This window comes from Drosophila takahashii, chromosome 2R (assembly GCF_030179915.1).
Source record: "Drosophila takahashii strain IR98-3 E-12201 chromosome 2R, DtakHiC1v2, whole genome shotgun sequence".
Classification (NCBI taxonomy): Eukaryota; Metazoa; Arthropoda; class Insecta; order Diptera; family Drosophilidae; genus Drosophila; species Drosophila takahashii.
In genome coordinates, this window is record NC_091679.1 from 30,932,365 (window position 1) to 30,958,563 (window position 26,199).

The 26,199-nt window shown below is 40.5% G+C and overlaps 1 protein-coding gene across 6 annotated transcripts in view; it reads right to left on the reverse strand.

Annotated features, from left to right (window-relative positions):
- LOC108065090 (uncharacterized) overlaps window positions 1-26,199 on the reverse strand; it is a 41,618-nt gene that overhangs the window by 9,533 nt on the left and 5,886 nt on the right. For 2 of the 6 annotated variants that reach the window (XM_070212593.1, XM_017152965.3), the window contains exons 2-4: window positions 21,534-22,210; window positions 9,557-9,755; window positions 4,065-4,133 (exon numbers count right to left, since the gene is read on the reverse strand). In XM_070212593.1, the coding sequence (XP_070068694.1) occupies window positions 4,065-4,133; window positions 9,557-9,755; window positions 21,534-21,568 (303 nt within the window). In that variant the 5' untranslated portion in view covers window positions 21,569-22,210. Of the gene's footprint in view, window positions 1-4,064; window positions 4,134-5,194; window positions 5,216-9,556; window positions 9,756-21,533; window positions 22,211-22,412; window positions 22,430-26,199 lie in introns of those variants that run through there. The other 4 variants (XM_070212594.1, XM_017152966.3, XM_070212592.1 and 1 more) reach the window with 3 other exon arrangements.

The window sequence follows — 26,199 nt, forward strand, 5'->3', positions numbered from 1 at the left end:
AAAGGGTGGCTTTTCTATGCATTAATGGGCACTAGCAATAAGTATGTGCAACAATATTACACTCCAGAGTGGCTATGACCTACCCTAAATTTATGGCTATATATTCAGTTATGTACATAACTCTAGTTCCGGGCCGGGATCCACGGATGGGTGGTTGCAGTCGCACTGGGAATGGCTATAGGTGGTGCTGCAGCAATGTCGGCGGTGGTGCCTTTATTTCCGAGTGAGTAAACCATCAAACGCTTGCGACAAAATTATTAGCAATTCAAAAGCCGGAGAAGAAGACGCTGAATGATGATGATGATAATGATGGTGATGAGAGGGACGCTGGGACCTTCTACTGATGTGGATAATAAAAAGTGCCCATGCTGCGACTTCTTCGCCTTCATCGTGTTCCTGGCCTGGCCCCACTTCCCTTCACTTCGATGGCTCTTGTAAGCGAACCAAGTGCCACTCAAGAGACATCGTCCGAGACCAGGACCACGCCCCCTTCTTGACAGTTGACAGCGACAGTTTTTCTTTTGCCTCCTTCGCTGGCAGTACAGTAGAACTCCTACAAACGAACTTTTCAATTGTTAAATCCGAAATAAAAGTCGTAATATTTGGTATTTCAAAAAAGAAAAGTTAAGAATATCACTTTTGAAGCAATGTTTTTTTACCTTTTCATTTAGGTTTGATAAGTGAATATTGCAAAATAAATATAATAAATTTTAAGATATAACTAAATTTTAAATTAAAAAAAGAGTTTACTTGAGAGAGCTTTACTGTACCGCACTCTCCTTGTTTTCTTCCCCCTCCACTGGCGCTCTCAATTTTCTTAAGTTGAATGCAGCTGAGCTTATTAAAGACGCAGATTTCCAAGGGCAACGGGGAGAAAGCGAGGGTGGCTGCGAGATTACTGGAGGGGCTGGACTTTCATGGAATTCAAAATTGAGCACGTGCTGGTGGCGAAAGTTGGACATTGTGCATCTCCTCCGCCTTTTGCCCCCTTCTGATGCCCTTAAATCAACTTTTCATTAGCACATGCCAATCCATTCAGATTTGGCTTGTTGATCTGTCGCCTGATTAAAGGCAAACAAATAAACAAAACTTCCGTTTAGTCATCTGCCTTTTCCATTTGTTTGCCAGCATTTCGTACAACAAACACAAATATTTGAGGGGACAAAGGATTAAATGTCGTGTTGCCATGTGCTTTACTTTACGGACTCAAGGGCTCAGCTGTTGTAACACAAAAAAAGAAATTGGTAAAAAAAAGCGGCAACTGTCAGCATTTTGAGCAGGATGAAGATGGAAGACTCGAAAGCTGAAACCTAGCAACGAAAGTTGGAAGCTACTTACATAGAAAACCCTTTCGAGGGACGGCTTTCTTATCAATTAAGAGGCCATAATCGCAGAGTTCTCGGCCTGGAAATCAATTACACTAAAGTAAGCCCACACTCTCCTAACGGCCAAATAAGAAACAGATGAGAATGATGATGAAAGTGGCCCTGGGAATGGAATTGGGAGCGAGAATGATGATGATGAGGATAGCATGCCGAATCGGAAGATGGATATTCATTGAATCGTGCCATTTATTGCATGCCACATGGCCAACAAGCTGTCTAAGTCCGCCTTTAACCCCCTTCCCGCCTTGTTCCTCCCACTTTTAGCCTTGGTAGCCGAAAAAAGAATTCTGCAACATTCACACTTTTGGTGGCCCGACTTGTCAATGGATTGCCAGCCAACTCTCCTCTTTCCACACAGAGAAATTGGGTAGACGTTAGAACATAAATGAGCAGGTCAAGAAAGGGACCTATGATTTTATTTTCTTTCTGATTATTAAAATAGTGATTAATCTAGATAATCCTAAGCATTTGTTATGGATACAATAATAATCGAATTTCCAATAATTGTTTTTCAGATCAATAAATATTGAGTAGAAATGTTATAAAATAATGTAGTTTCCTTAAGATTTAACATAAGCTTTAGTAATTCAAAAAGTCATCAAACATAGTACCAATTATTTCTCTAAGTGCACCCCTTCCACTTCCTCTGAGCCACTGATATGCCAATAACAATAAAGTACACTCACACACACACAGCTGCTTTGAGGGGGAGAGACTTTGACTAAGTGAAAAGGAAGGACAGTGGCAAAGCAAAAGCAAAACCAAATGCCAAGGAAAAGCGCAAAAGCAGCTGAGGGAGCAGCGAGCATAGTTAATCGTTATTTACAGACAGATAAAGTGCAGAAATATTGCCAAAGGAGCTGGAAGTTGGGACAGCGGCAACGGTAGCTCATGTATCCACTCCGCCCACTTCCGCACTCTCCTGGCAAAACTCCTTGTGGTGCAAAAAAAAAAAACACAGCATCCGCATATGCCCAGACACTGCAAGAAAGAATGGCTAACAATATTAAGATTTTACAAATTGTTAAATATAAAATATTTTATCCGGTTTGAAAAGTAAAATAACGTTATATCCCCTAATCAATTTTAATGCAATATTCGTTAAAAAATGCAAACATTAATTGTAAGGAAACTTTAAGAATTTTTATCGATTATGTTACTAAAGAAAGTTAAATAAATATAAATATATATTAAAACATTTTTAATTTTGAAAAATTGCAATGGTAAATTAACTTTTTAGTTTGTTCGTGTTTATTGGTTTTGATATTAATTTTAGATAGCAAAATTTTCAAAATGAGTTTGGTGGTTTTAAGCAACATTTTGTTTTAAGTGCAGTAATCGGATTCCCATGCACGGACCTCGCTTGCAGCCTGGCGAGATGATAAGGCGGAGAATGGGAAGTCGGGGGCAACTGCCACTGCCGCACTCGTAAATTCTGCTGCGAGCTGGGCCGCCTGCCAAAAGCATAGAAAATCAGGCAATGGCCAGAACGGGCCAAAACAGAGCAGAAAGCACTTTTCCACTTTTCCTCTCGACGCGTTTTGTCTCCGCCGCTTCCTGTGAAAATCAGGAAGAGCGGGCGGCGGGTGGCCATTTGGCTGCGGAAATCATTGGCCAAAAAATGGGTGTGGGCGTGGAATGGATGCCACGGAGGCCCAGGCCACACGCTGCTCCTTTTCACACCATAAACTCCAGGCAGTTAACTCGTTTTCGGGGCTCTGGCCCGTTCTACTTCTTTTCTGTTATCAAATTCAATTACCTAAAGCCGGAAATGCGTATGCCAAACCAAGCTCCTTCCGCCGGAAAGTTCCGGCCATTAAACTTTCTTTTTTGGCCGACAGGGGGCAGCCTCCGGCCATTGTGATGACAGTTTAGATTGTGATTTGCCATTGGAAGGGCTTTGATCGAGTGGTCCGAAGGTAATAAACAGTCGCAATTTCCTATCCCCACTTTTTCTAAGACCTTTTTTATGTGAGTTTATGTTGGCCAATTTGCATGCAAGTTTTCTCAAATGTCACTTCTCAAAAGTTTAAGTATGCGTTATTTGCATTAAAACTTTTCTTACTAGGGTTTTTTTCTAATAAGCTTTTTACAAGAAAGACTTACAAAAAATTTAAAAATTAATGTTACAAAAAAAATTACGAATTTGTATTTTATTTTTATTCCTTTCCTGTTTCATTCCGTTAAAATAGGATGTGTACAAAATAGTCCTATCTTTATGGGCCATTGTGTCTTTTACTCCTCCTGTCGGATAATTTGATGTTGATGTTGCTACATATGCATGTAATTCAAGCTTGTAACTTTTAATTGCCCGCCCAGGCGACCTTGTTGGCCAAGCCCGACCGCATAAACCGCACAGAGCGCAAACGACTGAACACGATTAATGACCCCCATGTCCATCGAGACCCCGAGTCCCCGGAACCCTGGAAAACCCCACCCAACGACCCCTGCCCCGAACAAAATCTCTCACACGCTGACCGCACAGGAAATTAAAATACTTGGGGAACGGGCCGTCGAAAGACCCAACTCCGGCGACATCAAATTCAAAGTTCATTTCGAGAGCAATGTCCGGGCTGGGTAATAACATATCAACTTCGCAGGGGGCGGGAGTAGAAGATGGAGATAGAGATGGATATGTACATAGATGGATGGATACATTTCCGCAGGAGTAGTACTCACTTTCTGGAACTGCTCCTGCAAACGCAGCAGCGCGCCTTCAACTTCAATCATCCGCTTCTCCAACACATCCTGCAAGAACAACAAAACAGAAAAACCAAAAACTCAGGAAGCAGCACAAGTTGGCTAAATGCTATGGCTAAAATCCCAAAAACGAAAAGTTAAAGCTAGCCGAAAATGTGCATGGGTGTTTTCCTTCAATTTTCCGTGTATACATATTTGGCCAGTGAATCAATGGGGTTTTAAATGTGAGTGTGGGGGTGTGTTTGTAAGCGATTGCAGTGCTGCCCAAATGATAGTTAAAGGTCTTTTCAAAAAGTACCTAATATCTTAAGTTAGTTTTAGAAAAATAAATAATTTAAAATAGCAGTTAAAAGTTTTATGGAGATTTCCTTAGAGTAATGATTTTTATGAAACTTAAAGAACCATATGATATCATCAGATGTAGTTATTCTTATATTTATATGACCCACTTTCAAATAATATAATTAGTAATTCCAAGCAAATTGGATACCTTTATTTTTTTTTTTAAATAATAATTTTAATATAGGTGTACAACTAAACTGCCACTAATTACTAAGTATTAAGAATTATTTGTCACCTACTAAATGTAGGGTACCATAAACTCTTTCTAGCTATAATTTCCAATGACACCACTGACGAAAGCAAAGCGAGAAAAATAATTATAACAGCTCGAACCGAAATGAAAAGCAATTGAAATTAATTTACGATCTTGTCACAGCAACGAAAACAGAAAACAGATTCGAGGTGTAAAAAGCAAATCATTGAACTCTTTTGGGCACAATCCCGATTTTCCGAGTGAATGCAACAACATTGCATTCGGGCCAAGAAAAAGCACAATAAGTTTCAGCTTAATCCGCACGCGATGAGGAGAAGGTCTGGGGCACAAAAGTGGGTACATAAGTGGGGAAAAGGGGGTGGGGACAGGTGGGCAAGTTGCAGGTGTGCATGGCCAATAATTCACCGAGAGCAAGGCTGACATGCCACAGAAGAACAGTGGCACGAAAAGCCCACTTTTGGAGTCGAAATCAAAGAGGAAAAGCGCCCAAGAGATCAGCTACTTAGAGCACTATATACCACCGATTTATATATATATACTATATACTACTTACACACATGACAGGGAGTCATCAGGGGGCGGGGGGCGTGGCCAGGAAATGGAAATGGCAATTTCAAAGTTTTCCCCTGCCTAAAAATGGCCGGCAAATGTTTCTCGGCTCGAACAGACAACACAGAAATCACAAAAAACAAAACAACTAATGTGACGCCGCCGCTCGTAAAACACCAGTTTGCTTTTTTGGATTTTTTTTCTGCTTTCTGTTTTGTTAAACACTTAATATTAGTTGTGGAAGTTGTAAAAATAATTTTTATAGCTTGAGGAAAATGGGCTGCGTTGTCTTTTGAAGCAGGGGTTTTGTTTTCAGTTCGGCCTTTTTGCGCAATAGACAAATTGATTTTTGTTGTTCTGCCGTAACGAGAGAGAATTTATAAAGATTACGATCCAAGCGTGATTATGAATGGCCAAAAGAGTTGGCCAACTAAGCGAGAATGAATGCCATGATTTGTGGTAGGAAATTATCCAGTCTCGATGTGGAGCTGCCAGTTTATGCACAGAAAAAAAAATAATCTTGAGTCTGACTTAAAAAGTAGATAAACAAATTTTGTAAATTATATAAATTTAAATTATTTTGTCATTTTAAAAATTCTTTAATAAATTTTAATGGTATTTCTTATGATTCATGATAGTAACTATTTTAATTACTAAAAATTGTTTTATTTATATTTCCTAATTCATCTGAAAACCATTTTAAATAATTTCATAGAAGACTTAAAAATTCTCGATTTTTTCCTATCAATTTCTGGAAAGCTATAACTCCCCGCTTCGAGACTTCTTTCTGTGTAAACAAATATAGCAGAAGTAGGTACACACATATCCATATGCTAATGCAGGCAATGAAATGGAGACGGCGACAACAATGCCAGCCCATAGACTTCTATTCCAGCTGGCGAAACTGTGCGCATGTGCAGCAGCGGCAGAGTCGGAGAATCGGGGAATTGGAGAATCAGAGCCAGAAGCTGCAGCTCCAGAGGAGCAGAGGTATCCGGGGGATAGGGGGCAAGAAGTCTGGGCAAACACAGCAAATAAATAGCTGGCAGTTCGGTGAACTCTCCTCAATCACTCGTCGCCAGTGCGAAACTGCACAGTTGCAACAGCAACACAAACAGCAACAGCAACGGGCAGCAGCAACGGGCAGCAGCAACGGGCAGCAGCAACATCAAAAGCACGGCAGCAACTTATGGGGAGAGAACGTGACTGGGTTCTGATGACAGCCATGGATGCAGTGCATCAGCTCCATTGTGTGCGCACAAATAATCGAGATGCCATTTGGCAAATTTGCCGCGAGTGGGTGTCTGCCTGGGCAGCTGGAGTTTGGAACTCAGAGCTCGGATCTTGGAGCTTGGATCTTGGTAATCGAAACACGCAGCCTCTGGAGCGGATTCGTGGGTTCAATTAGCAGGAGCCGTGACTTCTGCCTGGCTGCCTCTCCAGTGCTTTCTGGATTCTCGATTCTGGGAAGCATTACCGCGTCAACTGCCATTTACATGGAGCAGTTACCACGTTCCAAGTTCCAAAAACCATGGTTCCATAAAAACATAAAAGACACAATACTACAGCGTGACGAAGCGTACAATAAATGGAAGAGATACAGGACACCTCAAGCCTACGCGGTGTTTAAGGCATTGAGACAAAAAGTCACCAAACTTTCTCAAACCGCCAAGAAAAAATTCTATTCCCGTAAATTCAATAATGCTTCTACTACTCAGACATGGAAAATAATCAAAAACCTTGGAATATGCAAACCCAAACCACGAGCTGAGCAAGAAATAGATGTTAATGATCTTAATAAAAAGTTCTTAAACTGCACAGTACCTGAAATCTCTGAAAATAAGTACCTGAACCCACAATTTGTACCTGGAATAGGCTGTGATATTAGGTTTAGGTTTATGTGTGTTAACCAGTGTGATGTCCTACAAAGTATACTTAGAATTAAGAGTGACGCTACTGGGCTCGACAACATAAACCCAAAGTTTATAAAAATATTGCTGCCAAAAATCCTTCCATACATAACGCATACTTTCAATAGTGCATTGACAACCTCCACATTCCCGGATTGTTGGAAAACGGCTAAAATAATTCCAATTCCAAAATCAAACAATGATTATAGGCCCATCTCCATTTTACCCTATCTTTCAAAAGTCTTTGAGAATTTAATGGCTGATCAGATTAATAAGTTTATGTCTGACAATGCAATGCTAAACAATTGTCAGTCAGGTTTTAGGAAAAACAGAAGCTGCACCTCAGCTATTTTAAAAATTGCAGATGATCTAAGGGAACAGATAGACGACAATAATATTACACTCTTAGTTTTACTGGACTATAGTAAAGCCTTCGATACTGTAAACCATAATGTCCTTTGTGCCAAGTTACGTAACATGTTCATGTTTTCTAAAGCTTCTGTTAAACTTGTGTCTTCGTACCTACAAAATCGTCGTCAATCCGTTGTACTGTCTAACGTCTCCTCTACGTTTGAAAATGTGAATCGTGGTGTACCCCAAGGGTCTGTTCTTGGTCCCTTATTGTTTTCCTTATATGTTAATGACCTTCCCAATGTGCTGTCTGAATGCAATGTCCACTTGTATGCGGATGATGTCCAAATGTATGTGAGTCGTCCATTAAGCAGAATAAATGATTGTATAGATGTTTGTAACAGGGATCTTGCACGTGTAAGTGAGTGGGCCGGCAACAATGGACTTGGAATCAACCCATTAAAATCTAAATGTCTTATCATAAGTAAAAGGAAAATAGCTCTTAATAATTTACAGCCTCTGAGCATAAATAACGCGCCACTTGAATATGTTGAAACAGCCATAAACTTAGGTTTCACTTTCAACAGGACCCTTACCTGGAATGATCACATAACAAAGGCTGTAGGAAAAACATATGGCATATTAAGAACATTATCCGTAACCAAAAATTGCCTGCCCACTCATATACGATTAATGATAGCCAAAACATGTATTGCTCCAGTGCTTTTCTATGGAATAGAAGTTTTTTCAAATTGTGACACCATCAGCCAAAACAAAATTAAGGTGGTATTCAATTGCATAGCAAGGTACATATTCAACCTACCACCAAGAAATCATGTCTCGGAATTCTCACAAAAAATATTTAATGTCGGCCTTAATGAATGGATAAAGATGCGTAACTTAATTTATCTCCATAAAATTATTTTTGAAAAAGAACCTTCGTATCTATTTGAAAAACTCCAATTTACAGCCTCTAGAAGAGCAAACAACCTAACTTGCATAAGACCTAGATCATTGACAGCCGAGAGACAATTTTTAATAAATGCTATTCGATCATGGAATCAGCTCCCCAGCCATATAAAGAATATAAGCAGTGCTATGCAATTCAAAACAAATCTACTCTCACACCTAAAAAACACTATTAGGTAAATTAAATTAAAATTAGAAAGCGACTTAGGTTAGTTTTTCTTTTATATATAAAATTAGTTTTAGTAATATTTGCACCTATCTGTGACTAGCGCATTAATTTATAAGTTCCAAACTTGTAGCGTTAGGATGACACGAAATAATAAAATACAAATACAAATACAAGTCCGGCTGGGCCGGCTCATTTGCAGCCGCTTATGGTCCATCCAGGCACAGCCACATCCACATCCATAGCCTGTAACTACCATAAATCAACTCCAGCGGCTGCGCATGCGCCATACTTAGTGCTATTAAAACGTCACGGAAGTCGGAACGTGAGCAGCAGCGAGAATTTTTAAATTCGACTGCCATGGAGCGTGGAACATATGGGATCGATCCATGGGAAAAGCAGAGAGCTAAGCCAGGTAATTGTCAACATTTATATGCGATCAATTAGGCCGGGAAATTGGGGAGAAACTTGGCGTGACCCCGGGAGTCGCATGTCGCGGGGTCATTTGCCGCATGAAGAGTCCTTCATCAATCTCTGGAACGCCGCTGCGATGTGTCTCAAATGGCACGTTAACGAGTTCAAGTGGCTCAAACTCAGACTGCAAAAAGCCGGGTTCAAAGGTGTTTGCCTCGCCGAGAGTCTCGGGTCTCCGGTCTCGTTTGCATGCCGCCGCACTTTGGGAAAATTCTCCTCCACACGCCACACAATGGAAAGCTTTCCCCGCCGATTGGGCAAAATTTGGGTTAACCACTCACAAAACACCGGAGCCGAAGGTTAGTTGATGGTGGTGGGAAGGTAATAGCTATGAATACGGGGGCTATGATTTGAATCGAGCTGATTTGATTGTCTGTAATTGGATGGGTCTACTAGGGGTCTATCCCAAAAGCGCTACGTGCCTTTCTATCGAAACCAAAAGCTGGGAGTTACCGCAAAACCAAGCCGGGGGTTAATTATGGTGCCCGAAACTCACCTTATCACAGCCGCCGGATCCGGAGATTGAGCCTCCATGTCGCTCCAGGGAGAGAGTTCCCGCCTCAGATTCCACGGGCGTTCTCGGCTGATGGACCAGCTGAATCCTTCCCTGGGAGATCTGTATGTAGTTCGGGGGCGGCGGCATTATATCAAGCACATCGTCCTTGTCGTCCTCATCGCAATCCTTCTCGTTCTGCCTGAAAATGCAAATAATAAATTCCAGATAAATAGAGATCATTTTTAACCATTGGTTTCTCAACAAAATGGCTGGTAATTATACACGTTACTGAGCTACAAAGTGGTTTCCATATCGCCTTTGCATGGCTGACATATTTCTTAGATTGCCCCATAAAGAAGTGTCAAAATATTTCCTATTGCTCACGTCGCTTATCGGCAAATTCCGAAAAAAAATTGAAACAAGCGGCCGAATTGTTGCACAATGCTAAAATATATACCACCCCAAGTATAGTAAATATAGGCTAAGAGTAACATTGTAGAGGCAGCTCATAAAGTGATCTTAACGGATAGTTGCACCAAGCAAAACACTGGGAAAAACTTATCTTAATTAAAGTAAACATACACAACAAAATCAATTGTTAATGTACTAAAAATCTATCACTAAAAAAATTAAATTTAAAATTTAAGTTACTCATCAATTAAATGTCTTTTGAAAGTATAACAAAATGCTATCTACATTTTTCATTCAATTTTTATAGTTAAGGTTGTTAAAATTACATCAGACCATTACAATGTAACCCATGTTTACTGTACAACTCCAATTGATGGGGGTTACCACCTAGCGGCGATTTTTGACACGACCCAAATAGACTGCGACAGAGATATCAATTGTGTTTGTGTCTTTGAGTGTGCAAAGTGCATGGGATCACCTGCTGCTTTTCGGGGCCTCGGGGAACTCGGATATTTGTGCCCGAACGTACTTGTATACAGTGTGTATACAAAAGTACTCGTATCCTCGACATCCCAGTGCTAACAACGAAAAGTCGCTCGTTATTTCCAATTGAATTTGCAGCTAAGTGCAAATAATTCGATAAAATTGCCACTCGGAGGCATTCGAGTGGGCAAACACACAGTCCAAAAAGTAGGAGAAAAAAGCACTAAAACTAAAATCACCATGAGGCCAAAATGCTTTTGGCTTGCCAGCTTGTCTACGTTCACATCTAAGCCAGCTTCTGCCCCCTCAGCCTCTTTGGCTCTTAGCTCCTAGCCCCGTCCAGCTGCAATCCAGTTTTACACACTCTAACTATCGAGTTGCCGACTGCCGACTGCAGTTGAATAAATGGCCACAAAAAAGAGCTGCAAACAATCTTACAAGCTAATCGCACAAAATGTTTCGTTTCGTGTTTGACGTTGACACTGGACAAGTGGGCAGTGGCCAGTACCGATGGATATATATGTGTTTCTATGGATATATATCCCCAGCATATCGGTGTCCATATCGCTGCATATCGCTTTTCCCGGCCTCAGTATTCTCCTCATGCTGCTGCTGCTGCTGCCGCTACCCACGTGCCCCATAGAATTTTCATTCGTCTTTGATTTATAGGCATCGAATAAAGCAATCAAAATCAATTTAACTGTTATCAAGCTGGCCATTGGCAGTCGGTAATTAAGTGAGACGCCAAGTATCGCATCGCGTGCAAGTGCGTCAGCCTTCAGCCATCGGCCATCCAGAAATCATCCGCAGACTCGCAGTCATCATCCTGCGTTTGCGTTAGATGCAAACCTAATTAGCCGGACGGGCGAGTCAAAAGGCCAGCTAATGACATTACAGGGCTTTAATTAACGTAGCCCCGCAATTACCGCTGCCCGTTTCCCCGATTCCCTGGGTGTTCGATTTGCCCGATGCCATCCCATCACCCGATCAGTTGACAGTGAAATAGTGCCGAAGGCGGCAAGGTGCAGAGTGCAAACGTTGCACTTTAGGCGGACCAATTTAGCACTGACTCATCCAGCTTATGTGTGCATAACATGGACTGGGGAAAAAATAGTTTAAAAGCACTAAAAATAAAGTAAAGAGTTTTCGAATAAGCAAGGAAAAATAAAATAATTAAGATTCACTACTACAACTTTAGTGATGATTTTTAAGGGTAAACAATTACTCAATCAAATCATATAATATTTTTTGAATGATTGGTTTCTTATTATGTATCAAAAGAAGATATTCCTAATATTTGGTAATTTTAGTTTTAAACAGAAATTAATGAGATTATAAATAAGCAGGAATGGATTTAACAGTAAATATACCTCATTAAAATAATATAATATTTGTTAAAAGATTTGTTGCTTGTTTATTTAAAAAAACATTCTAAATATTTAAGAAATTAAGAAGCCTCTTGTTTTGGGTAACCTTTCTTCTCTGAATGAATTTTGTTTATGAATTTATTCAACACTTTGTGGGAGCTGTATAAGTAGAAAGGCGAAAGATAAAATGGTCCTTAGACTGAACAGTCTAAACTTAAATATCTTTTTTGACTTCCCTCAGTGTACGAATACAGGAGCCATAAGTTACGCACAAGTTTTGCTTGAATTTGCATTTCTATCGAAGCGCTTTCCGTCGAATGTGTGGATGATAGCTCCCTTGCTGGGGGGAAATTGTTCCAGTATGGCTATAGCTATAGCTTCAGCCGATTCCCTATCCATCGGTCATTCGGTTAAGCCCCCGATCCCCAAGCCTCTTGTTCTCCTTCTGCCTTTGTGGCACATTCGTTTACTGATTATGCGTTTTATGCGACGACCATAAATTTCCGCTGTCGCTGCTCTCGTCTGCTTCCTTTTCTCCCTTCCATCCCCCATAAATATAGTATATCCCCTACTCCACAGACCAGTCTCATCCGCTGTCCAGCGCTTATCACTCGGCCATTGCAGTTGGCATAAAAATAAATATTGCACAAATGCGTATAAAAAGTAAATAAAATAAAGCAAGTAGCCGACGCAGGGGGACTCCGTTTTATACGACCTACAAATAAGCCGCATAAGGCGCTTACTACCGATTTATTTCCCGGGGATCTGGAATCTCGTGCCGTCTTTTAAGAGCGATTTGAGGGGCATAATTATGCGAACGCTGTAATTGAGGGCTGCTCACGCCGATAAGCCATGAGGCATAATTGTGGTCTCGGAATTTCGAGATAAGAACTTGGGAGCTTAAGCGGATTCCTCGGTGATGAGTGACCCACTGATTGGTCACTTTTGCCCAGCGCTTTCAAAACACTTATTCACACAGCAAAAAAGTTAAAGATATATTTTATTTACTTTTCTTTCGGCATTTATTTAGCAATTAAACCAGAAAATATGTAAATGAACCATTTTAATGAAGAATTTAATTTAATAACAATACAAATTTTAACGTGTGTTTTTTTAATGGCAGTTTCATTGAAATAAAAATAGCTAAAAAAACCAATTTAATATGCGAGTCATGGACCTATTTAGTTGATCATTTTCCTCTGCCTACTGACGGCTGCTAAACGCTCAATTTGCATTAAACACACCGAATTATTAAACAGCGACTGCAAAGTGCATGTGGGAATATTTGCACACATGCTGTTATGAATTTTCCAGTGGCTTTACGTCTGTATGTGTGTGTGCTGACAATGAGGTCGCCAGAGCAAATAATTTACAGAACTCTACAGAACTCTGTAATTGCCATAATTTTCGACTGCCATTCGAACACGGCTGTCCCCCGAACTCTCTGCCGCCCCCATTCCTGTCATGAATATTGAAAATCGAAGTTAAAGTTGAGCCGCCCAACTGTCCGAGTGTCCAACTGCCAGAGCTCCATGCTCCGCTTGTGGGTGCCCAATGACATGGGCGTGGGCTGGGAAAAAAGAAACTATAACTGAAACAGAAACGAAACACACACTGGCCACACGCAGATGAAGTTGCAGCCTCCTCCGAGCGGGGGCCTCACAAACAGTCCAGCTTCTATAAGGCGAACAGAATCTAAACTCTCCCACTCCCTCTTTATAATGAAAAGCTTCTTAATCATAATGCTACTTCATCAAGCTTTCAAAATAAATATTTTTTGAGTTTTGAAAAATTTTCAAATTATGAGTATTAAAATTCCAGAACTCTAATTTTTTAAGTAGAAAGAGCTTAATATTTTCGAAATCTATTTAGCATCTGCATTTCCCAAATGCTTTAAAGCAATATGGTATTTTGAACTTTCCTAAACTCTTAGTTTTCAAGAGCTATACCACTGCCTACCTTCTACTTAGGGAATCTGGTCTATAGCATAGATCCCATCTGATTCAATCGTGCACTTTTGCAACCTATAGTGCGCTACTGTCTGCTGAAGCGGTGGAGTGGTTCCGTTTGTTGAATTGCATAATTTATGAGACTCAAGATCGATTTTAATCGTTGCTGTTGTATCTCACGGCCTTATATGGCCAGTAGTTGGTGGAATACTTAGAACAATGTGCCGGGGGGCGTGTTTGCTCAGTATGCCTGCCCCGTTACATACAGGCACTTATGCATACATATGTTCTTGTGTTAATTTATTCATGAGCTGGCGAGCGGGCTAAGCTTCCGTTATAAATCCGCGCTTAGTGCACTTTATGCTCCGCTGCACATTGGGCACTACTGCATCGCACTCCCACTCAGCGGGTTTGTTTGTTCGCCAAAGGGCCCTCGTCTTCGCCTCACATGTAACCCATTTCGCAGAGTTGAAACAAATCCAAATCCAGCAAACGCAGCCCAAATAGGCATGTCTGCCTGTCCCTCTTCTCTGAAAGGTTTACTCTAGAACGAGGTCTTAATCCAGGGGTGTGAGATACAGTGAATTTCACGTCAGATCTGGCTATTTAAGGCATTCACACAAAAGTTTTTAGTTAAAAGTTAAGGCCTTATAAACATTATATTTTGAGAAAAAATGTTTCATGGAAAAAATTTGAATTGTTTTTCAATCTATTCAAAAAATGCATAAAAATCTATGTTTGGTAAATACTTTTTAGCTCTCGCAACATGATATTTGAGTATACGAAATCCCTCTTTACTTTTTTTCAGAAAATCTTCAAATGCATTCCCGGCATCACTGTCTCTCCCACTCCGCCTGAATGTGTATTTTGTCAGTTGAAAAAGTATGGCACAAAGTGTTAGGCAAAGTCAAACAAGAGGCCAAAAGTGGATGCATCTGCATATGTGCGTGTGCATGGGGCTCTGGGCTTTGGGCCCAGCTAAGTAGTTATGCCATTGTTTCCCAGCGATGCTCCAAAACTGCGTGGGCGTGATGAGAAATGCGAGTAGTTGCCCCTTCTCATTTCAACACCCTCTTTTTTGTTTCGTCTGATGTTATCGATACGTTGATGACCCACATCTGGAGGTACACTATACTATATGCATATCCCCTCTCTGGCTCTTTCTGATCCCCAACTGATACTGAGCCCACACTGGAAATTTGCATAATTTGACGACAAGTCGGTTCGGAGATTTATTATACACGCTTCATATGAGCCAAGCCGAATATGGTTAAACAACAAGATAGCGATAACCATCATATAATTGTGCCGAACAGGAAATTACGACGACATAATTGAGTGCCATGTTGCCGAATCGAAATGAGATCGCAGTGAAGTAGAGTCCCTAATCCATAGGTACTCCCCATTCAGGGGGAACACCACCTTCATTGGCGGTTCGAAAATCGAATGAATGGGAAAGAGGCGCCAAAAGGCGAAAAGCAAAAAGCCACTACCATATACACATCTGCTGGGCTGTGTAAATATTTATGCAAATATAAACAAGGGCCGAATGGCTGCCATGTAAATACTACTGCCAAATGCAATAGATTAAAGCCATCCAGAGACGGCGGCGTGTGTCACGTTTCATTCCGGGAACCAAGGAGCAACCAACACGAAACGGAAGTCAAGTGGACACTTACTGCTTACCTGGCCAAACACCTGGGACCTCCGCTGATTGACAGGCGCGAGCCGATGGTGGCCATTGCATTTGCATTTTGAAAAGGCACTCGGAAAATCAGGGAGTTTCAAGGATTACAGCTTAAAATACAACGAACTTTAAGAAAGTGTTAGGGAGTAGCCTAAAGTTCAAATTAAGTGTTATAATAAAATTATAAAAATAAATACTTGTAAACACACCTATAAGATTTACAAAAGAGATTCAATTTATCTATTCTGTCAAGAAATAAATCATAAATCCTCTAGGCTGTTCATTAAGATTAAGACTATCATAAATAACGCATTTTATCGAACATGAAGCCTAATATTTTCATTTGACCAAACCCAACAGAATTATAATTCTCAAAAATATTGCATTGGCTATTGGCCAAGTTTTTCTTTGCTTTAAATGTATACGTTTCTCTAAAGTTTAAGTAATTAACAAACGTACCCAGTTTAGTTCAGTGCATCGGCTCCCTGCCTCCAAAAGGAAGCCGTCAAGGTGCAGCCGTCGGTTTAGAAAGTTATTTGCATGCCACGCTTTAAGCAGAGCCGCTCCTCAACTCTCGGCTGCTTTGCATGCAGATTTTGGATTGGCAGTTGGCCAATACGGAGCGGAAGCGATCGCTATCGCTCTCACTTCAAGGACAATGGCATGTTAATTACGAGGAGAGGAGGAGGCCCAGCTGATATTGCCGAATTGTTTGCCAGCGCTCCACGCACCCTAATGACCCATAAACACAGGCTCAATAGGCCATATCCGCTGTCGTTGGCCAGATAACGCACCTTGGTCTGGGCCACCTGTCGCCCCAGCGCCCCACCGACCCACCGCCTCGTTTATAACGAATGCCGGGCCAGGCCATAAACACACATACCCACATATAAATTCTATTTATCAACAAACATTTTCGCTGGCCCCGCAACAACAATGGCACCTAGTTGGCTGTAAAACCCAGGTCGTGTTGGGTGGACTGGGTTGGGGTTGAGTTTGTGCTTGTGCTTGCGAATGGGAATGGGGTTCATTTGGGGCGCCCCACCCACCGACCAAACCCAAAAAACTGACTTGCGTTTAAAGCGAACGTTAAGGGCAAACTTTTAATTAGAAAGCAAGTACGGTCAGCTGGAAAATGGCAGGGGAGCAGTGGCAAATACGGAAACTATGCACGGGAATATTTCATTATGTGTACATATGTATACACATGTACATATCAGTACACGGAAAGAAATGTAGTGATGAAAACTCTAAAAAAGTTTTTAAAGTTTTATAAATTTGTAAGTTGCAGTATTACTTTTTAAAATTAACTTATATTTTAAGCGTTTTAATTGGGTTCTCATTCTTCATTATTTAATAAAACTGATATTTTTCTGGTCTATTTAAGGCCCAAAATTAAATCCTATGTCACTCATTAGTTACTTATTATTAAAAGAAGATGTCTAAAATATATTACTAAATTAAATACAATTTTTTAAGTTTTTCTCTCAGTGCATGCGTGTTTGCGTAGTGGCACTGACTTTTCCGAGCCAGCGAACTCTGCATGTTTAGGTCCAATAACGGAATTGAACGCACAATAGTTGGCAATCAAGCGAGCTGAGCTGGGGTAGGTTAGGGTCATTCCACGCATCAGGGAACGGCTTCAGGCGGAGTTCCATTCCCGATCTCGAGACACGCTCCCTACTCCCCCTCCCCGCACTCCCGACCCCAAAAACTCCCAGATGATAAATCGCAGGCCGACATCTCCATTGCATCTGCATGTGTCAGCCGCTCATTAAAAAGGTATTCATCATTATCCCGACCGCCGCTGCAGTTGTCGCACCCAAAGTGAAAATGCCGCCAAGACTGGGTGCGAGAATCGGATCTGTCGCTATATCTTTTGCGGCGGCGTGTTTGCTGTCAAAATCCATTCCAAAGGAGGGGAAATGGGGGGTCTCCCAGAGATGTTTTTATTAATTCCACTAGGGGGAAAGGTACAACGACTTTAAGTCTCAGCCAAAATGATCGATGTTAATGAAGAGTATTTCCTAGGGATTTTCGCAACACGGAGCCATTTACTTCAAAAACTGATTGATAGTTTTATTAATTCAAGGGCGATACATACATAATCCCAAGTAATGATCGTTATGATCAATGTTATAGTTTATGATATGCGCAGATGCAATACTTCCAGGTATTGGTAAGAGATTAAAATAACACTTTAAAGATATTTTCGCAACTTGAACGTTTAACGAAGCTATTATGTTTTGATTTATAGGAAAATATAGATGCCAAGGTGGCGAATTAATGATATAAAACAAAACAAGCTTACGTAGCAAAACGTGTTGCCATGCAAATTAACTTTAGAAAGTGTCTATCCTTCAGATATAGTATAATCGTATAAGTAATTGCTAAAAATAAATGTGATGGCTATCGTATTAGGGAGAATAACTATTTAGCGTAATGTGAAATGATAACTAGATGATAATGGCACATGTTAATGGAGAAATCAGCCAATTCTAGTTGCTAAGAGGCACAATTTAAGGTCACGAAATTCTGAATAAGGTCTATTTGGATTATAATGGATATGAGATATATATCAAGCCATCAAGTTTCCGATTTTAATAGTGAGAGTATTCCAGTTTCGTTGTGAGCTTGGTCCCATGCGACATACACCGACATGCAATTGTAATTTTCTTGCTTTCTTCTCGCATTTCATTTTCGTTATTGTGAAATTGTTCAATAATTTTTCTTTTTCTTGGCCTGTCCCAGTCGTCATCTGTGGCCCCTTTCCGAGATGAGATGCGTTATGCGATATGTGCGCCACTTTGGCTTATGATGGAATTGACACTTCAGTTTCTGTGACATCCGAAGTGCGGGACGCCCATCAAAAACAGACCCGGGGCTCTGATAGCTGCGATACATAAGTATAATTCCCCAACCCATCCAGCGGGCACTGAGATGCCAGATAGTGGAGGCAGACGCACTTGAAATGCATAAAATGGCATTTTTCTTTGTGTGTGCAATGAATGCTTTTGCCTCTTTGGTGGGTGTTTTTTTTCGAGTGGAAGGAGAATAGAGTTTTACGGCCAAGTGGAGTTTTTGAGATGCGTTTGTTAGTGCTAATGGCGCATTTATGGCCGCAGGGTTGGAACCCAAAAGCTCGGGGTGTGTGGTCTATCAGTCGATCAATTTGTCCTCTCGTCACTTGGCAAAATAAACTGTAACCGAGGCACATATAAATTGGGTAACAGCTGAACAAACCCCCTGTGTAAATTGTTTTATCATTACGAAAAGTTTGAGTTTGGATTTCCGCTAATTGCCAAATAGCAGCCCTGAAGTTTGCCTTGGTTTAATTTCCATTTTATTCGTTTTCTTTTGTGTGTAATCTAAGCTGGAAAACGGTGGGGGGCACTATATAGCCTACATAACTGTAAGTTCCCACTGCCTCACGCTTTGTTGCACCACATTTCCTTTAACCCATAAAAACCAGGCACATGCGCAGCGTCAAGAGATGTAAAAGATACATCTGATACGGAAAGGCAAAAGGCGGAAAACAATGGGAGCAGGGCGAAATGGGCTTGAAATTGAGAACGAATGAAGAAACTGCCGGCGGATATATCGTTGTTCTTATTATTATTCTTGCTGGCGTTACTGTTGTGGGTCGTATGTTCCTCTTCCCGTATCAATCATAATTAGGAAGCCAGTGTCTGTAAGTTTTGAGAAACACTAATGTTTCTCCGGCTCTCAGACATAAATCCCAATGACTTTAGTTTTTACGTTCGTGAGAATTCATCATATTCGTATCTTAGCTTACACAGAAAAAAGCAGATATTTTAAAAGTTGAGAGCTATTTGAAAAGAAATTACCCACATGATATAAACATTTTAAAATTCTCTTTGATAAACATGTTGAACATTGCAGTGCAATTGGAAAAATGTAATTTCTTATTTTGAGTAAATACTGAATAACAAAAAGGTTATCAACGGAGCATTTATAAAAAAGCAACTTAATCATACTTTAAGTAAAAACATAATATCCCACTCAACAATTTTTATAATCTTGCTTTTCAGAGCTTCCAAACAAACTGTCTTAAATCCGAACTTTAAAGCCTGATTTTAAATGGCGATTTTATTTCTTCGAGTGTTCTTTATGCAAGCTGCACTTGCCTTCATCCGACTTTCGGAGCCCACATCCCAGCACATCAAATGTTTAGTGCTTAATAAAGTGTGTTATGTCTTTTGTGTAATTATTTTTAGCTTTAGTCGCGCTTGATTGCCATGTTAGGAAAGAGGAAAATGGAGGGGGAAGGGGAAAGGCCTCGCAGGCGTTCCAAAACGAACATTTTCGTGTGTGGGCCCCCGAAACACAAAGATCTTAAAGGTTTCGGGCCAAGCACCGAAAATACACCCCTTCCCCTCCTTATATACATATATAATATACATATACCCGTGGTATGTAAATGCGAGAGTCCCACCTACAAGGTGCTTTGGGCTTTTGGGTTTCTATTTGCACAGGTGTTTTTAGCACCTGGGTTCATGGGTGCCTGATGTGTTTGGGGCATTAGTTATCATCATCGTACGCCCTCGGGGGGCGTGTCGCCGGTAAGTGCTAAAAGGCATTCGACTGCACTTTTCTGTAATAATTAGCACATCATGACTTGTAAATAAAGGCCACCAGTGATGGGCGATGTTCTCTCTGTATAACTGCTCTACATTAGAGACTTCACTTATTGAAAATATATCCAGTTAAATATTTTAATTTAAGAAATGTTTTTAATATAGAATCAAAATAATTTACCAATTAAACCAGAGGATTTCCTGCAACTAACTCAATTTTAATCTTTGTGGGTAGTATAAAACCACTAAGACCTTGGTTATATAGGTTATTAGGTTCAAAACGGTTTTTTGTTTTAGATATCTCTCCACTATTTCTTGTATTACTTCAAGCAATCTTTTTACAAAGATAAATTACCCTTTTTCTCCCTTAAAACTTTGCCGTTTTGTTGATGATTTTTCCATTATCTATGCAAAAACTTCGATAGTTTGGCGGAAACTTTCATTTGTTTTCTCATCGCGATTGCTTTTCCCACGAAAATCATTTGGCAGATGGCTTTTTGATTGCTCCGACTGCTAATTTTTGGAGAGGTAATGGCCCGCGAGGCAAACTCGAAATTCGAATCGCATTGGAGCATAATTCAATTTTCGCTTATGGCCAAACGAAACCGGTCCAAGATGCCAGCCATCAGCAGTCAGCTAATAATAAAGATTTTAAACTAATTGGCTCATTTAACGCAAAAAAAATCATTATAATAATGATGACGATGACTGATGACTACTTGCCCGATAAGTCGCAAAATCATGGCCTTCGGAAAACGGAGAGGGAGTGTATTGTAAGTCGCCAGAAATTAATTATACAAAAGTAAGTTTGGCCATTGCAACGTTCTTTTTTTCTGCTGTGTGTCTCGTACTCTCCCATTTTTGTCAGCGATTTTGCAAATTGAAAAGGTTCCCCGCCCCTCCCCTCACGACTTCGCCCCTCGACCAATGACCTTTATCGCGAAAGTCATTAACGAAGGAATTGGCGCATGGCAAAGGAAGTAGTCGAAGTCAAAGGAGGACGAAGAAGGACGGCATTGATAAAGTAGAAGGAAACACATAAAAGCTGCTGGACATAATCGTCTCCGCGGGGCAAAAGGGGGTGGTATACACAGCGAGAAAAGTCTATCTAGACTGTAATTCAATCGAATGATTCATTTAACTCACTACAACTAAAAAAACAAATCAATAAATCAGTTCTTATAAAGATGTATTTCACATTCTTATTAGTCGTTTACTTCCTAATTACATTTCTGTTATCTTATCTACGCGAATTCTTTAGCTAAAGATAGTCCAATATACTCTTAGTTTTACCAGCGAAAATATCACTCCATATGGACAGTGATTCTTTTCGTTAATTTAAATTATTTTAAAGAAGATAATGGTATCAATGTCTGCACAAAAATTAAGTTGATTACTCTTTATTGTATTTCTGTTTTAATGTTATTTTTTTTAACAATTTAAAAATTTTCTCAGTGTATGGGAGCTTTGTTGGTGACTTACTTGCGTGCCAGGCGCTTCCTTATTCCCGCGAACATTTTCGGTTCTCCTTTCGCTACTCGGCTTTATCCGCTTTTATGTCCGTACTAATGTTGTATTGTAAATTAAATTGCCGATTTCCGGAGGGTCTCACCGCTCCACCGCTATCTTTCCCACTCCCGGCCAGAAAAAGGGCAACTGGATACGGCGACACTTAAAATTAATTAAAAAAACAGCAAAAAATCGCAAACGCAATTGTCGCGCAGCTTCACTTCATGTACTTGTTGTTTTTCAGCTTGTTTTTGTTCATTTGGCGAGTTGTTTTTGGTGTTATTTTTGTTGTGATTGGCAGCTTTTGGACGCCTCATTGCAAGAGGCGAACAAACAGACCCACAAACCAGCTAACAAACAAATGGGAAAAACAGAAACCGAAATGAAAATCAATTAGCCAAAGTAGGCAGCTGCAACTGTTTGCCGGAGATTTATTTCTACACTCGTATATATGCGGACGGATTTTGGATTGTGCAATCCGTAATTCGTAATTCGTAATTCGACGGAATCAATAATCCTCAGCTGCGATCGCGATCGCTATAGAGCATTTCCCAACGCACAAGCACTTTCGATGCACCGAAATATTTTCATTCACTTCGCTCCACGTTGACAATCTCATCGGGTTTTTTGCTTTTCTTTTCTTCGGGGAGCTGAAACGAGAAAAGGAGAAATTCACACATTATTTTCAAATTTATTTTCCGTTCATTTGTATCAACAGGCTTTGAAATGAAAAGAGGGGCGAATTTCGAGAGGGCCGCAAAAGCGATTTATATAATTGACGTGTCGAGTGACAAATTCGAAGCATTTGCTTCCAACAAGTCGCGTCGAATCGGATTTTAGGGTCCGGCTTACGAGAAGTTACAGCATCAGCAGAAGTGTCCTAATTCTTGCTGGCCAAAAATTTGATATGCTATGAAACCCTAAAAAAATACATTGAAATTGACATTTCATATGAGCTATTTACAGAATAATTCACTTTGACAGGGTCACGATTTCATTTAATATCGAAATATCTCTATAGAAGTATTCCTTATTAGAATTTTAAATCACAGACAACATTGTTATGAGAGTAACAATAAAATATATTTATTATTTATATTTCGTATTTTGTAGAAATTTTTCCATATTTTTATTCAAAATACAATCTGTATTTGTTTTATTTCAGCGGTTTGCTCGTTTGAATTCAACTTAACACGTTTTCAGTGACTATTGAAATTCCATTTCTGTATACCTGTAACAATTAGTGCTTTTTAATGAATAGATTGGGTTTTGTGGTGGCAAACTTTTAATGATGTTACGGGCCTAACGAGATTTGCAATTAAGTGCCGTGAAAACTTCCTTAAACCATTTGGCTGGAAAACAACTGTTACTGTGTGAAGGCATTTAGTGGACCAGCCCGCAGAAGTAAAGATTTATGGTCTGTAAATTTGATGGAAGCCAGGGAAATTTGCAGAAAAGAAGAGAAGAGTCTGCTGGCGGTGGAGAATGGGAATGGTAATGGGAATGGGAATGTCTGGCCATTCGGATGGATACCCACTGATAAGGCGGCCGTGCGATCTCCGCCAGAACAGAACGGGGAACATCAATCATGGCCTCAATCTGTGTGTGACCCCCATCCTTTTCAGCCAGAACGGATGCAGATGTAATTATGGCCCTATGCCTGTGCCTCTCCGTTCTTTTGGGCCCCTCTCGGTGCTAATGGCGTATTTGGTTACAGTTTCGGCCCTGCACTTGGCTCACATATGAGTTTCAAGCACAGAGGCGGCAACAGATGGAGTTGCAGACACAGAATACAGCCACAGATACAGATACAGATACATTTAGCCATGCATGACAAAGAACATGGCTCTTTTTTTATCGTGTTTTTCAATGTTTTCCTCCGTTTTTCCTACCAACTTGCCAGAGAGAGCGTGAAAAAAGCAAAACGCACCAACTTGGAGCTTCTCACGCACGCGGCGGCATTTGTATCTGTATCTGCGACTGTGCATCTACGAACGGCGTACTGTGTACTGTATCTATTGGAGATTGCCACACGTACTACCCGTGAACATTTCCCCCGGTTCCTGTCGCCACACAGAGAAAAATGGAACCCATGCATTCTTTTATGTGACACAAATATATCAATAGGATAAGATTGGAAACATTTTAAAGAGCAAACATTATACAAATATTTGCTCGGTAAACTAATTAAAATGGTAATATAGAACTCATGACATATTCTTTAAAAGCGTAATATCTTTATATTGGATACACATAAGGTTACATTCGATAAGATAAATTATAATGTATAGTAAAAAGAATACATAGATAATGGAAATTACTACAAACACCTTTTATGATATTGTCTGAAGATAATAAAGAGTTTAATAAAAACACAAATAGATGTAGGTTTCAATATAGAACAAATTCAAGGTAGTCTGACTATGTTTTTTCTCTGTGCCGCCCTTGTTATGCTTCATGTTCCGCATTCGGCTGTGCCGCTATTTCGGGTCGTTCCCCCTTTTTTATGCTTTGCCCTCTCATCCCTCTGGTCCCGCTTTCCCGGCTTTCCCATTTTCCCCTGAATGAACAACGGAAACCTGCCGCATACGATACGCCTCAGCGAGCGTGCAATTACCACCGCAAAACAGTGCTTCTGGATCCGCATCCGAATAGGAATCTGAATCCATTCTCCACCATCCACTAGTCCACTAGTCCACCAGCAGCTAAATATCAAAAGTTTCTCAAACTCGAAAATAGTGCAATCTCGCCGGCAAGTGGAACTCTTCTGATTTATGGCCCATTGTATCCGACAGATACAAAACGCTTTTACCAACACTCGAGGCCTACAAGTGGCTGTCGGTGCAGTTTCTCCCCTTTTCCTCCATTGCCCTCGTTTACTGATTACTTTGCACTCTTCAGCAAGTGAAATCCAAGACTCAACGCCCACAGATTGAACAACAAAGAGTTGCTCACATTTCGACGGGGGGAAGGGGTTTCAGGGGCCGGAGGAAGGTGTCACCCACATGCCACTATCTCGAGATTAGAGAACAATCCCCGCTCAACTGGCTAAGGAATTCGCCAGATCGCCTTTTGTTGACCCAAAGCTAAAGTAATGAAGATGATTACTTAATAGAATTAATTTGGTCTAAATAATGAACATTTTTTTTCTAAAGAGCTGCTAAACAGATTCGAACTCTTCTGTGCTAGTTTTGATAGGGTCATAGAATATTCTTTCCTTTACAGATTGAAGAAAAGCTTATTAAAAGTATATAGATTAATTTTTCTAGTTTGAGATCTGAAACCTATATTTTAGTTAATAAAACTGTGAATATTTATCTTTCCTCAAAATCCCTATTAATAAATTTCAAGAATACCTTTTGGAAAACAGAACTCCTTAAACGGATTTCAATAAAAAATGTCTGCCAAATTAAGTAAACACTTTCAAGAGTCCAGCTAAATATTATCTAGAACCAAATGAAGAGCATTTTGGACATGAAAATATACAGAGTTTTGTGTCCAATTTAGCTGAGACTGAATCTTTTTCACTGGCAGATGAAAAACGAGGCAAGAAAACGGCGACGAGCAAATGTGCGAAATAAAAATTTCATAACGTGAAATTAGCGCACATAACTCGAATGCAAATGCAATTTGGGCACGTCGTGCGAGGGGTATGGGATGCTTATGGAGGGGTGGTGGGTGGACAGGGAGGGGCGGTTTTTCGGGGGAGCGGGGGCCAGAAGCACCATCGCCAACTGATGACGAGTCGCTGATGGGGAATATGGCTGGCTGAGTTCGGTTCGAGTTGCTTGGCTGCCCATAAACGAAGCAGCAGCTGCATCGCAAAAACTCCTTTTTCCTCCCTTTTCGCCCGCTTTTGAAAATATCTTGAGTAACGGGATTTATAATTAAACATAAACCCGGCGGATCCGCAGACTCAGCGACTCGCCGAAGGCACGCAGAAGTCCATTTATGCCAATAAGCGAAAGATGGAAAATAACAAGAGCAGCCCTCCTTTTTCCTTTCCCTTCTTTTTTTTGTGTTTTGCTGACAGCGAATGTGTCGCCAAGTTGGCTACCTCACAGTCCCGCGAAAAACATATCGAGAAATGGGAGCGCAAAATAAACAAATCATAAATCTGTGAAAATATGCTTTATGGCTGTGTACATGACCGCGACCACCCAAAAATGAGCCTGCTTTGTGGGCAAATATAAAATCGTATTTGTGTATCCCGCAGATGCATAGATACTCTCGTGGGTTTTCAAGTTGTCAGCGGTTTCGAGTCTAGATTTTTATTATGCCACTCTTGTACGTCCAATTAGAGAGAAAAATGGCTGTGTAAATATGTACCTGACCCCCTTCCACTTGTTTGTTTTTCCCCAGTTTGATGGTTAATCGAGCGAAATGCAATCAAATTTACATTCCCTGCCAAACTGACAAGTAAACTATTCGGGGGCCCCTTCAAGTGCTGGCCATAATAAATGCCAATAAAAGTTCACATTTAACCCATAAAACTTCGATCGGGGAATTGTTGTCCCCCCCGTCCACCTTTGTTCCTCCTTTTTCTGGCTTCAGCTCAATTTCAACTTTTATTGAAGTGCCAGCAGGCGGGGAGTGTAGGTGCAAAAACAACTACGGAAATCCTCTCGATGACAGGTGT